A 12273-nucleotide genomic window follows, 5' to 3' on the forward strand; every position below is an offset into this window, starting at 1 on the left:
CGCCCCGGGAGGGACCCACTGGCGGCCCGCGGTTTGAGGGGGTCGGGAGCGCCAGGCCACTGCCCGGCGCGCGGCCCGCGAGGGAGGGGGCGCGGCAGATCCGGGAGGTGGGGGCGGGGCCGCGGGGCGGGGCCACGGGCGGGGGCAGCGGGCGGGCTCCGCGCTCCGTCCGCCCCCAACCTGCGCGCCCGCGCCGCGCTCCCTCCCGCTCCCGCCGGTGCGCCGCGGCCGCCAGCGAGGCAACTTCGCGTGCGCCCGAGGCGGCCGGACCCGTCCCGCGCCGCGTCCGCGAGCCATGGACGCGCTGGCCCGGCTGCTGCCCGCGCTCCTGCTGCTCTGCGCGCGGCGGCCCCGCGGCACCAGGTGAGCGGCCCGGGTCGCGGCGCACGGGGTGGCGGGGAGGCGGCGGGAGCTGCTCCGCGCGGGGCGCCCTCGGGCGGGGGCGGGAGTCTCGGGCTGGCGGGAGACCGAGCTGCTGGGGGGGAGCCGGTGCGAACCTCGGGCATCCAGAGCCCGCGCCTCCCGCCCCGGGTCTCCCCCGCGGGCGCCCCTGCGAATGCGCCCCGCTGCCCCCGGTCGCAGACGAGGCGCCCCCGGCCCCTGCGCTGTCCGCCGTCCTGGTGCTGAAAGCGGCGCCGCCGGGCGAGACCGGGCGTCCGAGCCGCTCGGGTTCTTCCCCGTCCCGCTGCCCTGTAGAGGTCCCTGAGTCCCCGGCCCTCACCTCCCGTCCCTGCCCGGCCGGCGCCCTCCAGGCGCGAAGCGGAGCGCTCGGGATGGCACGAGCTGCAGGGAAGGAGGAAAGATCCGAGAACACGGGCAGGAGGCTGCTCGCTTTCCCGCGGGAGCTGAGCTGCCCGTGAGCTTCCTCCGCGGCCGGTGGGTCTGGGACGGCCGCGGGAAGGCGCGTCCTGTGCCGCGTGGGCCGTCAAGGAGCGGCGGGCCCGCATGCCGAGGGTCCGCGATCAGGAGCCCTGGGGAACGGCAGGGACCGACTCCCAAGTGGGCAGGTGGCTGGCAGCCAGGTGCCCCTGGCAACGGGGAAGAGGCTCTGGGCTTCTTGTTAGCTACTGGGGGGCTGCCTCCCAGAGGAGGAGGCTACGGAGAAGGTCCCCTCAGCCGAGCTCCCTCCCTCTGGCTTCCAGCCACGGACACAGCCCCCACTTGCTTCCCCCTCTGGGGATCCACCTCGGCATGTGGGGTCCCAGCGCTGAGCCCGGCCACCCTGCATGGGAGGTGGGAGAGGCCCGTCAGGGGCCCTTTTGCAAATTACCTCAGTGCAAGGGCTGAGGAAAACAGCACAGGCAGGTCCCCGGCATGTGGATTTCGCGCACTCTGAAGGCTGCTGGGAACCAGACAGGGCCGAACGCCCCCCGTGTCGTGGCTGTGGGCACTCAGGCTGAACACTGGGGCAGGGGTGTCGGGGTTCTCTGTGGGTGGGTCCAGCTGGGACGTGGCATCAGGCTGGAGGCCACCGGTCCTCGCTCTGCGCAGCCGCTGTCCTCGGGACAGCTCTGTTCTGTCTTCAGTCCCACTGGGCCCGTCTCCTTTTCCTCTCCCCACTTCAAGGCAACGGGGAGGGTGGCACCGAGACGTGGCCACGGATGCACGTGCTGGAGGTGCGGGGACAGCGCCAGCCCCGGCCCACAGCCACTCAGCCAAGAGTGTGATATTGAAATGGCTCCGAAGCCCCAAAGTTTTAGCCCAAGTTTGACACCAGAACTCATTTGGTGGCAAATCCTGTCCTGTACTGACAGCCCTGTTTGTCTTTATTCATCCTGCTTCCGGGGCCTATGTATACATTTCCTGCTGGGAAATTCTCCAGACCCCCCCAAGTCTGCAGATGCGCCATATCCCCATTCTAAAATCTGAAATATTCTGAATCCTGCCCCGAGTCTGGCTCCTGGGGGCTGGATAAGGTCTTGTGCAGTGTCTCCCTGGGCAGGAAGGCTGGACTGGCCAGGAGGGCACCTCTCGGCTGTCATGATGTCCCTCCCTGGAACGGGTGCCGTGGGGGCGCCCTGCGTGGTGGTGGGTGCACTGCCGTGCTGAGCTCCTTCTCACTCTCCAATTAAAAATAGTTACCATCTTGCTACATTTCGAAGTCTCTCCTTTTAGATGATTGCATGCATGTGTGCTGGGCTCGACCTCCTGCTCGTGACTTTAGCCTGGCAATGACACCGCCTGCAGCGGGTCTGAAGGAGCTCCCCGGGGTGGAAGCAGCTGCCCACGCAGCCCTTGGTGGCAGCCTTCAAACTTAGCAGGGTGCCGTCCCATCAGGGTCTGTGTCCCCTCCACTTAGAAACCAGGACAGCTGCTGTCCCTCCTTCCCTCCCTCAGTTTTTGGGTCCAGTCCCTGGCGTGGTGTAGGAGGACCGTGGGACCCACTCTGGCCAGCACTGCTTAGTCCAGATCCCAGCAGTCCCTAGTGGGAAAGGCTTGGTGGGGTGAGAGGGGAGCACTCTGCAGCGATTGCGGCCGGCCCCGAGCCTGAAGACCTGCACGCAGGGCTGAGCTCGCCGGCTGTGTGCCTACGTGGGTGGCCCTCCGGGCTGCAGCACCTCGCCTCCCTGGGGAAGCTGTGCGGCAGCTCCCACCTCTCCAGCGCGAGGTGCTCCTCCTTGCCTTGGTAACTGAGACGCTGGTGCGGCTTGTGTTGCTCTAAAAGCAGAGCTGTCAGGATCGTGGGCTTGTGTGTGCGGTGGAAAGATGCTCGGAGGGAGGAGGATCCATTGCCTCGCTCAGCGACACCCACCTTCTCTTTCCGTCCTCGGAGGCAGAGACCAGTGACCGGTGGGTTTGTTTCTCCGTGGGGCCAGGAGAGGAGGAGGCCTGGTGACTCACCAAGAGCAGCCAAGGTGGACACTGCGTGTCCCGGTGCCCACTCTGCCCCACGGGTATAAGTCCTAAATCCAAGTGTGGACTCGGAGCCTGGCGCATGTCTCTGAGCTTCTCTGTCCGTCTCCGCGGAGGAAACCCAAACCCAGGCTCTCGAGGGGCCCCAGGCCCCAGGGCCACCAGGTGAGCCGGCTGCTCTCTCCTACGATCTCTGGCTTAGCCGTCAGAGCCCGGCACCCTGCCCCACGATGGGCTCCCTAAGCTCCCCGGCCGCCCTGTTGGCTCCGCTGCCCTGTGACAGAAAGGGCCCTCCAGGGCCCGAGTCTGGCATGAAGCGCACCCTCCCCGCGCCATCCCCTCTGTCCACTGCTGGGAAATGGCAGCCACCGTCCTAGGTGAGAAACAACATGGGCTTCGCAGCCTGTTCTCCCCTCGCCCCAGCAGGTGGCGAAGGCCGTCCTCCCACCACTGGGTCGCTTCAGACGGAGGCTTCCTCCTGGCCCTGCCCTTACGCCCCTAGCGGGTCTGGGACTAGGGCAGAGGGATGGGGCACACGTGTGCCGCCACTCTGAGACAGGCAAGCCACGTGGCCCAGGAAGGACCGTGTCTCCTGATGGCCTCGTTCCGGGCAGGCTGGATGGCAGCTGGGCTAGTCCCAAAATAAAGTCTCATTCAAATCCTTTACATCTGACCTTCAGGGTGTCATTTTGCATTTTTAATTGTGCTTTACTCAGGCCAGGACTTAATTCCGTCTTATTTATACTTTGTTACCAAAGCACCTGCCCTATGCCCAGCCCTGCACCAGGCCACTGCACTGGTGCGGGCCAGTGGGGAGCCGTGTCTGTCTGGAGGGGACGGCAGGCCCAGTGCCTGCAGTGCCTCCTCCCGCTTGGGACCCGGCAGCTCAGGAACTTCTGGTTCAAGGTCAACCTCTTCAAAAGGCCAGGGCATGACACAAGGAGAAAAGCAGTCCAGCTCAGAGGGGTGGGCCTGGGCGCCCCACCACAGGTGCCTCCCCAGCCCAGGTGGCCTTCAGGGACTTCCCGGACCCACCTGAGAGTGAGGTGCAAGGAGGGCTGGGGGCTCTGTCTGGGCAGGACGCGGGGAAGGGCAGGGGTCCGTGCGCCGCTCCCCACGGCACTTCCCAGCGGTTCACCAGAATCCGGAATTGTGTGTTGAAGACGTGAATCGGACGCTGCTGCTCCTCGGGGTCCCAGATTTACCCTGGCGCACAGGGCCCTCGCAGTCCCACCTCTGCCCCCCTTGGGTCCTTGTGTCCTTTTCCTTTGGGCTCCAGTGTGGCTTCCTCGGGGGCTGTCAGTTCTCCCCGCCCCACCCCCACCCCCACCCCCACCCCCACCCCTTCCCGAAGTCCTGGCCTCCCTCCCTGCCACGAGAAAACCAGCCGCTTTGCTGCTCCCCACAGGCCTTGGACCTCCACGGGGACCTGGCTGCAGCCAATGGTGTCCCTAGACTGGGGCGGGCACCCAGGGTTCACCCCACAGACGTTTGCCGCCCGGGTGGTCAGGAACAGCTTCCTGAGGGGCCTGGGGCTGCGTCTCCTGCAGGACTGGGGGAGGCGAGGGAGGCTCAGGTGGCGGCATCTGCTTTCCGGAATGAGGTGGGAGGGCCTGGAGGGCCTGGGGTCGAGCCCCATCTGGGCGGAGGGGGGCAGGAATTGGGTGGCAGTTGCTAGGCCTGGGGGTGCTGGGGAGGAGGAGGGGATGCAGGCAGAGGCTTGGAGGGGGCACTGCCTGGCCCTGGGGGAGCAGTGGGGCCTGAGGAGCTGCAGCCGGAGAGACGGGGGGGGGGCTGCCGTTGGCCCGAGTGGGGCTGGTGGCCACACCCGGCGTGGCTGTGCCCGCAGGCAGAGCAGGCCAGGCCGCGGCACCCACCGAGGGGAGCAGTGGGGAGGGTGGTGGAGAGCCAGGCGTGGAGGGGGTGTGGCTGGGGGACTGAAGTCTTCTCTCGATGGCCTGGCAGGTGGCCCAGCGTGGGGCACTGGGCTTGAGGCCATGTCTGGATCCGGGCCGAGTCTGTCTCTGGGCTTGTGGGGAGCAGGGGGGCGTGGGGGGCCACATCCTGACCCTCACCTCTCCCTGAGGGCTCAGGCCTGGTGCCCCGGAGGGCTGTGCTCAGGGCCCCCCGGGACTGTCTTCCCCTGTGGGCAAGAGGACAGCGTGTGCTCCCCGTGTCTGCCGTGACAAATGACCGCAGACTGGTGGCTTAGAGCAACCAGAAATTTGTCCTCTCCCAGCTCTGGAGGCCCCAAGTCTGAAACCGAGGTGTGGGCCCGGCCGGTTCCCTACAGAGAGTCCGCCCCAGGCCCCTCCCCGCTTCCGGGGGCTCCGTGGCTTGTGGACGCATCACTCCGTCTCTGGCTCCGTCACCGTCATGTGGCTCCTTCCTGTGTGTCTCTGTTTCTCTTATGAGGACACAGTCATTGGCTTTAGCGCCACTCTACTCCAGTGTGGCCTCTTCTTCACCAACTGCGCCTGCAAAGACCTGTTCCCAAACAGCCTCACATTCTGATTTGGGGGTGGACATGAGTGTTGGGGGGATGCTGTTCCCCCAAGTCCAGTGAGAGGGGCCGTGGGGTCTCTGGGGAGCTCCGTGCTCCGGCGGCGCCGTGTGTGGGGCCCAAGATGCCTCCCTCATGTTGCCGCTTTGAGTCACGCGTGGGCACCCCCGTGGCCCTGCCTGGGACAGGCAAGACCGGCACAGGCCGAGCCTAGAAGCACATGGCCACTCGGGGCCCAGGGGACCCCGCCTGGGCCTTCCTGGCCGGGACAGAGAACAGGGCGCTCTGGCCTGGCTTTGGGGTGCTGCCTCGGCCTGTCCCTGCCCCACGGCTTCCTCCTCACACCCCCTTCGAAGCTGACAGGGAGGCCACGTGCCCCTGTTGGGGTCTTTTGAGGCCCCTTCAGTGAGGGGCCCCGGGGGTGGGGCCTCGGGCAGGTGCCTGCCTGGCTGCACGTTGCCCCCACGGGCTGGGTGAGGAGGGAGCCGGGCGGCCACTGAGCGGGCCTGGGGGCTCAGCGCTGCCCAGGGCAGCCCCTCAGAGCCAAGCAGAAGCAGGTGGGAGAGCCGGGACCTCCCCGGCTTCCCTGTGCCCGCTCCAGTGGCCAGGACTGGCTGGGCCTCGGGCTGTGAGGCTGCCACCCCTGCCTGCCCCTGGCCTGGGTGCCCTCGATGGCACTCTGTCCCCAGGAAGGGACCCAGGCTCTGTCCCTGGCACCCTGCCTGTCTGTGACCCACTGGCCTTGCATTCCCAGAGCGATGAATGACATTGGTGACTACGTGGGCTCCAACCTGGAGATATCCTGGCTCCCCAACCTGGACGGCTTGATGGCCGGCTATGCCCGTAACTTCCGGCCTGGCATTGGAGGTGAGGGCGGCCACCCAGGGCAGGGCAGGCTGGCCCTGCTGGAGCCCGGGCTGGGCTCTGGGCTCCACCTGGGCTCCACCAGGCCCCCCACGGGGACAGCTGGGAAGGTGGAGGCTGAGCTCCCCAGGTGCCTGGCTGTTCTCCCGATCCGGCCTCCCCGGGCCCAGCGGGGGAGCGCCTGGCCTGGCAGGACAGCCAGGGGTGCTGGGGCTGCCTCAGCCCCTCCTCGGGCCCCCGCTCCTTCCTCTCAGGCCCCCCTGTGAACGTGGCCCTGGCGCTGGAGGTGGCCAGCATCGACCACATCTCGGAGGCAAACATGGTAGGTGCCGGCCAGCCGCTGCCCCGGCCCCAGGAGCAGAACAAGGGCTGACGCCGCCCCCCCGTCCGGCCCCCCCACAGGAGTACACCATGACCGTGTTTCTGCACCAGAGCTGGCGGGACAGCAGGCTGTCCTACAACCACACCAACGAGACCCTGGGCCTGGACAGCCGCTTCGTGGACAAGCTCTGGCTCCCCGACACCTTCATCGTGAACGCCAAGTCCGCCTGGTTCCACGACGTGACTGTGGAGAACAAGCTCATCCGGCTGCAGCCGGACGGCGTGATCCTGTACAGCATCCGGTGAGCCGGGCCTGGGGGGAAGCCCGGCGGGTGCAGCGGCTCCCGGGACCCTCCGAGCCCGGAGAAACCTGAAGAAGCTCCTGCCGGAGCTGGGCTGGGGCCGGCAAAGCTATTTATAGCCCCTGCAGCCGGCAGCTGCTCGGGAACGTCAGCTCCAAGGTTGCCGACAGGAAGCCAACAGATGTGGCTTTTTGGCCAGCACGGTGCCTTTTTGTGTTTTTTGAATGGGGTGAAATCCACTTAACATAAAATTAACCATTTTAAAGTGAACAGTTCGTTCGCTTCTGGCAGATTCCCCATGTTGTGCAACCTGCACCTGTCTCTAGTTCCAGAACATTTCATCTCCCCGGAGGAGCCCCTGCACCCACTGAGCAGTCCCTCCCCGCTCTCCCCTGCCCGAAGCCCCCCGACCGCCGGTCTGCTATTGCGGATTGGCCACTCTGGGCGTTTCCCCTGACGGAAGCACCCCCTACGTGGCCTCGCGCCTCTGGCTTCTGTCACTCAGGGCGGTGGTTTCGGGGTCCATCCCCGGCGTGGCCCATGTCAGGCCTCGCTCCTCTCCGTGGCTGGGTGGAACCACCCCGGCCTCCGTCTGTCCGACCCCTGTGCTGGGCGCTCGGTGGCTCCGCCTTCTGTGGACTGCGAGTGGCGCTGCTGCGTGCAGACGTGTGTGTGTTCGAGTGCTTGTTTTCAGACACACGCCTTTAAAACATGGAATTAGTTGACCACTTTTATTTTATTTTATTTATTTATTTATTTATTTATTTTGAGACAGAGTCTCACTCTGTTGCCCGGGCTAGAGTGAGTGCCATGGCGTCAGCCTAGCTCACAGCAACCTCAAACTCCTGAGCTCAGGCGATCCTCCTGCCTCAGCCTCCCGAGTAGCTGGGACTACAGGCATGCACCACCATGCCCGGCTAATTTTTTGTATATATATATTTTAGTTGTCCATATAATTTCTTTCTATTTTTAGTAGAGACGGGGTCTCACTCTTGCTCAGGCTGGTCTCGAACTCCTGACCTCGAGCGATCCACCCGCCTCGGCCTCCCAGAGTGCTAGGATTACAGGCGTGAGCCACTGCGCCCGGCCAGTTGACCACTTTTAAAAAATCAGAAGGTTTTACATAAGAACCTACATGTCCAGTCTCTCCTGGAAAATCAGAGCCCTCAGCAGCTCTGGGCCTGTCCCCAGGCCGCTGCCAGTGTCCCTTGGGCCAGCGCCCGTGGTGCTCGGGCTGGTCCGGGCCTCCTGGGCTCCCCGCTTAGCCAAAGAGTCGAGCGTTTTGAACGATGCAGAGAGTGAATGAAATGCAGTCTTGATAGTCCTAAAGGAAGACTCACAAACATCTGTAAAGTTGGCCAGTTTTTGGTTTTTATCCAGATGCTGGGCAACTTGCAAACAAAGCCTGAGCAATAGCTGGGGCCCCAGGCGGCCCCGGTGAGCAGGGGGCAGGGCGACTGCCAGGCTTCCAGGGGCTCACTGGCCTGCGTATCCGGGCAGGATCACCTCCACAGTGGCCTGCGACATGGACCTGGCCAAGTACCCCATGGACAAGCAGGAGTGCATGCTGGACCTGGAGAGCTGTGAGTGGACGCTCCTCTCCGGGGGGGCTTCTCCAGGGGGCAGCCGGGCCTGGACAAGGCTGGCGTGGCTCAGGGGACAGGGGAGCACCTGGGATAGGCCTCCGCTCGAGCAAGGAGGCTGGGCGGGAGGAGAAGGGGCTGCAGAGCCTGGAGCGGCTCAGCCGTGGTCAGCGCCCTGCCCGGGAGCTGGGCCGGGGAAGCCAGACACGCACAGGCCCGTGTCACTGGGCCGGCCCGGCAGGCCCCTGTGTCACCCGGCAATGGCGACCCCACCCTTACCCCATCCACCTGCCTGGAGGGGCCAGGTGTGGTCCCAGAGCCAGGCCGTGCCCACCTGCGGGCTCCCCGCAGACGGCTACTCCTCTGAGGACATCGTGTACTACTGGTCGGAGAGCCAGGAGCACATCCACGGGCTGGACCGGCTGCAGCTGGCCCAGTTCACCATCACCAGCTACCGCTTCACCACGGAGCTGATGAACTTCAAGTCGGGTAACACGCTGCGCGGCCCCTGCCTTGTGAGCCGGCCACGCCATTCTCACGCACTTACTGGAGCCGCCAGCGGCTCTAGGGCCCCAAGGGCGCAGCTGGAACCGGCTGACTGGGGACCAGGGGCTCCGAGCTGCACTGTGAGGACTCGGGTCGGGGTTTCACTGTCCTTCCTGGTCCTTCCACACTCCCAGCACTGCAGGTCTGGGGGAGCCTGAGGGTGTGGGGGTCTGCAGGGCTCAGGGGCCAAGCCCACCCCGGCCCCCTATCCTCTGCCCCTCCTGCCCCTGCCCCTGCTGCTGGCCTGGAGCCCGGAGCCGGTGGGCCAGAGCGTAGCGGGGACACGAGGGTCCGGAGAGAGAGAGGTGGGCCCTCCCTCGCCGGCTGGGGTCCCAGGGACAGCTCAGCAAGGTGGGGGCCAGCAGCAATGCTGGAGTCTTCCTCCCCTTTCCCTCTGGGCAGGGCCACACCGAGGGCAGGGCCACACCGAGGGCTGGGCCACACTGAGGGCCGGGCCCCCAGGCTGTGTGGGCTGGTGGGAGGCAGGGCCCAGGGTCTCCCTTCTGAGCCTGGTGGAGGCTGCGAGTGCCCAGCGAGGCGCCTTCTCCCCTGGAGTCCCCTGGGCTGGGGGTGGCGGGGCAGGCCGGCTCTGACTCTGGCCGTCCGGGCAGCCGGCCAGTTCCCTCGGCTCAGCCTGCACTTCCACCTGCGGAGGAACCGGGGCGTCTACATCATCCAGTCCTACATGCCCTCCATCCTGCTGGTCGCCATGTCCTGGGTCTCCTTCTGGATCAGCCAGGCCGCCGTGCCCGCCAGGGTGTCTCTGGGTACGGCCCCGCCCTCCCCCGGGCCCCGGGCTGGACACGGCCCCGTCAGCCTGTGCCCTGCAGTCCCCGTGCCGTCCTGGGTGGGTGGGTGGGGGACTGGCGGACCCTCCCTCTCGCTGGGGCTGGAGGGGGAGCTGGCGTCTGCAACGGTGGCCCTGCCCGCCCCAGGCATCACCACGGTGCTGACGATGACCACGCTCATGGTCAGCGCCCGCTCCTCCCTGCCCCGGGCGTCGGCCATCAAGGCGCTGGACGTCTACTTCTGGATCTGCTACGTCTTCGTGTTTGCCGCCCTGGTGGAGTACGCCTTTGCGCACTTCAACGCCGACTACAGGAAGAAGCAGAAGGCCAAAGTCAAGGTCACTAAGCCGAGGGCGGAGGTGAGAGGGCAGAGGTGAGGCCGGGCGGGTGGACACCTCTCAGGGATCAGAACCAAGGTCGGCCCCTCCCTGGCTCGAGGGCGGGCAGTACCCTGGCCCCAGCCCAGGGCCCGGCGGGGGTCGCCTAAGGCCCGGCCTGCGTGGGTCCCAGTGGTGCTCGCTGAGCACAGGGGCCGAGCTGCAGCCCGGGAGGGTCCTGCGTGGGGGCCCCTGTGGCCCGGGGCCCCGAGCTGTGCTGCGACGCTCGGCCTCCCCCGCCTTGCAGATGGACGTGCGGAACGCCATCGTCCTCTTCTCCCTCTCGGCCGCCGGCGTCACCCAGGAACTGGCCGTCACCCGCCGGCAGTGCCGCGTGCCCGGGAACCTTATGGGCTCCTACAGGTCGGTGGAGGTGGAGACAGGAGAGACCAAGGAGGGGGGGCCCCGCGCGGGGGGCCAGGGCGGCCTCTGCGCTCGGTTCAAGCCCATCGACGCGGACACCATCGACATCTACTCCCGCGTCGTGTTCCCTGCCGCCTTCGTGGCCGTCAACGTCATCTACTGGGCGGCGTACACCATGTGAGGCGGCTCACCTGCTTGATGTCCTGCTGCCGGGAGGTGCGCCAGGAACTCCTGGAGGAGGGACCCTGGGATCCGCCTGCCCTCTGCGGGCTTCAAGGTGACGATGACTGGCCCGTGAAACAGGAGGAAGCCTTGGCCGCCGAGCATGGCCCCCGGCCAAGCCGGAGACCAGCTGGGCTCTGCGCAGGCTCAGGGGGCGGGGGGCCCGCAGAGCCAGGCCCTTGGGGAGCTGTGAATTCCTGGACCCAGTCAGCGATCCTGATTGCCGGGTCCCTGCGCTGTGGGGTTGGGACCGGAGGCGGGAGGAGGCGGGAGTGGACGTCTGCCCTGGCGCGAGGGTCGGGAAGGCGTTCGGGAGGCCCTTTGGCTCCAGCATGAAATAAAGCGCCGGCCTGTGGCCGGCTCTCTGTCGCTACGGCTGCAGCGAGGCCTCCCGTCTGACTGTCCTCCCACCGCGGGCTCCGTGGGTGGCATTTGGGTGGGGCAGCCTTGGAAGCCCACGGAACACTCGGGGCTGGACGTGTGCCCTGCACAGGGCAGCAGTAGGGCTGGGGTCCCAAGAGGGAGGCCGCCGCTGCCCGGAGGGTGGGGCTGGAAGAGAGCCTCGGGCAGGACAGGAGCCAGCGTAGGTGACACTGGCTTCAGGCAGCCGGTCTCGTCCATGTCACTGGGCTAGATGGGGCCATTTTCTCAAGTGGGGACACAGGTCCAAGGTCATGGGACAGGAGACTGAGCCCATGGGCAAGGGGAGGGAGCTCAGGGCTGGCTGGTCCCAAAGCCACATGCTTTTGAGACGCCTTCCTGAGATCCCGGGGCTCGACACCCGACTTGGGGACAGAGATTCAGGGACAGAGACTCGGGGACAGAGGCTCAGGACAGACTCGGGGACAGATTTGGGGACAGAGACTCAGGAACAGATTTGGGGACAGACTCAGGACAGACTCGGGGATGGAGGCTCGGGCAGAGGCGTGGGGACACAGGGCTCAGAGGCTGCGTCCTAGAGGAGCCCTGGTGTCCAGGGTGTCCGGGGTGTCCGGGGCAGGGCAGGGTTGCAGGCACCGGGAAGGGTTCAAGGAGTCGCCCCTCCTTGGGCGCTTGGTGTGTTCCCGGGACCTGGGTGCCACTGTGGTGCCTTCTTGGACGTGGTGATGGGAACTCAGGGGCCACCAGCCCCACAAACACCCCACAGCCCTTTCCCACCCGCTGCCACCGACATGGACTCTGGGTGACAACCCTGCAGCCCGAGGACCCTGCAGTCACGGGAGTGTCTGACGGGAGCCGTTAATTACAGGCCTAGACTTTCTGTGGCGCTGGGTCATCACACGCGGAAGACACAGGGTGCAATTAGAACATCCGTTCCGGCCCCTGCCGTCTGCTGCGGGTGCAGCACTCGTGCCAGAGCAGGGTGGCGGCCTGGCCACAGCGGGCACCTGTGGGTCCCCACCCCTACCGCCACTAGGGACCTTGACGGTGGCGTGTGAGCCACACGCCCTTGGCACGACCCGGCCTGCAGCGGCCCAGTGGGCTTTGCTGGCAGAGTGGCGGCCTCCACCGGGGCCCAGGTGCTCTGCCCAGGGTGCGGGGCCCGGCCAC

General features: G+C 66.5%; 1 protein-coding gene across 1 annotated transcript; it reads left to right on the forward strand.

The window, feature by feature from the left end:
* The first annotated feature begins 295 nt into the window (after positions 1–295).
* On the forward strand, positions 296–10681 carry GABRD (gamma-aminobutyric acid type A receptor subunit delta). The gene is made up of 9 exons (XM_069464710.1): positions 296–363; positions 6111–6223; positions 6475–6542; positions 6623–6843; positions 8344–8426; positions 8778–8915; positions 9584–9739; positions 9908–10119; positions 10385–10681. The coding sequence occupies exons 1-9, from the start codon at positions 296–298 to the stop codon at positions 10679–10681; spliced, it is 1356 nt and encodes a 451-aa protein (XP_069320811.1).
* The last annotated feature ends 1592 nt before the right edge of the window (positions 10682–12273 follow it).

This window comes from Eulemur rufifrons, unplaced genomic scaffold (genome assembly GCF_041146395.1).
Source record: "Eulemur rufifrons isolate Redbay unplaced genomic scaffold, OSU_ERuf_1 scaffold_84, whole genome shotgun sequence".
NCBI classification, from domain to species: Eukaryota; Metazoa; Chordata; class Mammalia; order Primates; family Lemuridae; genus Eulemur; species Eulemur rufifrons.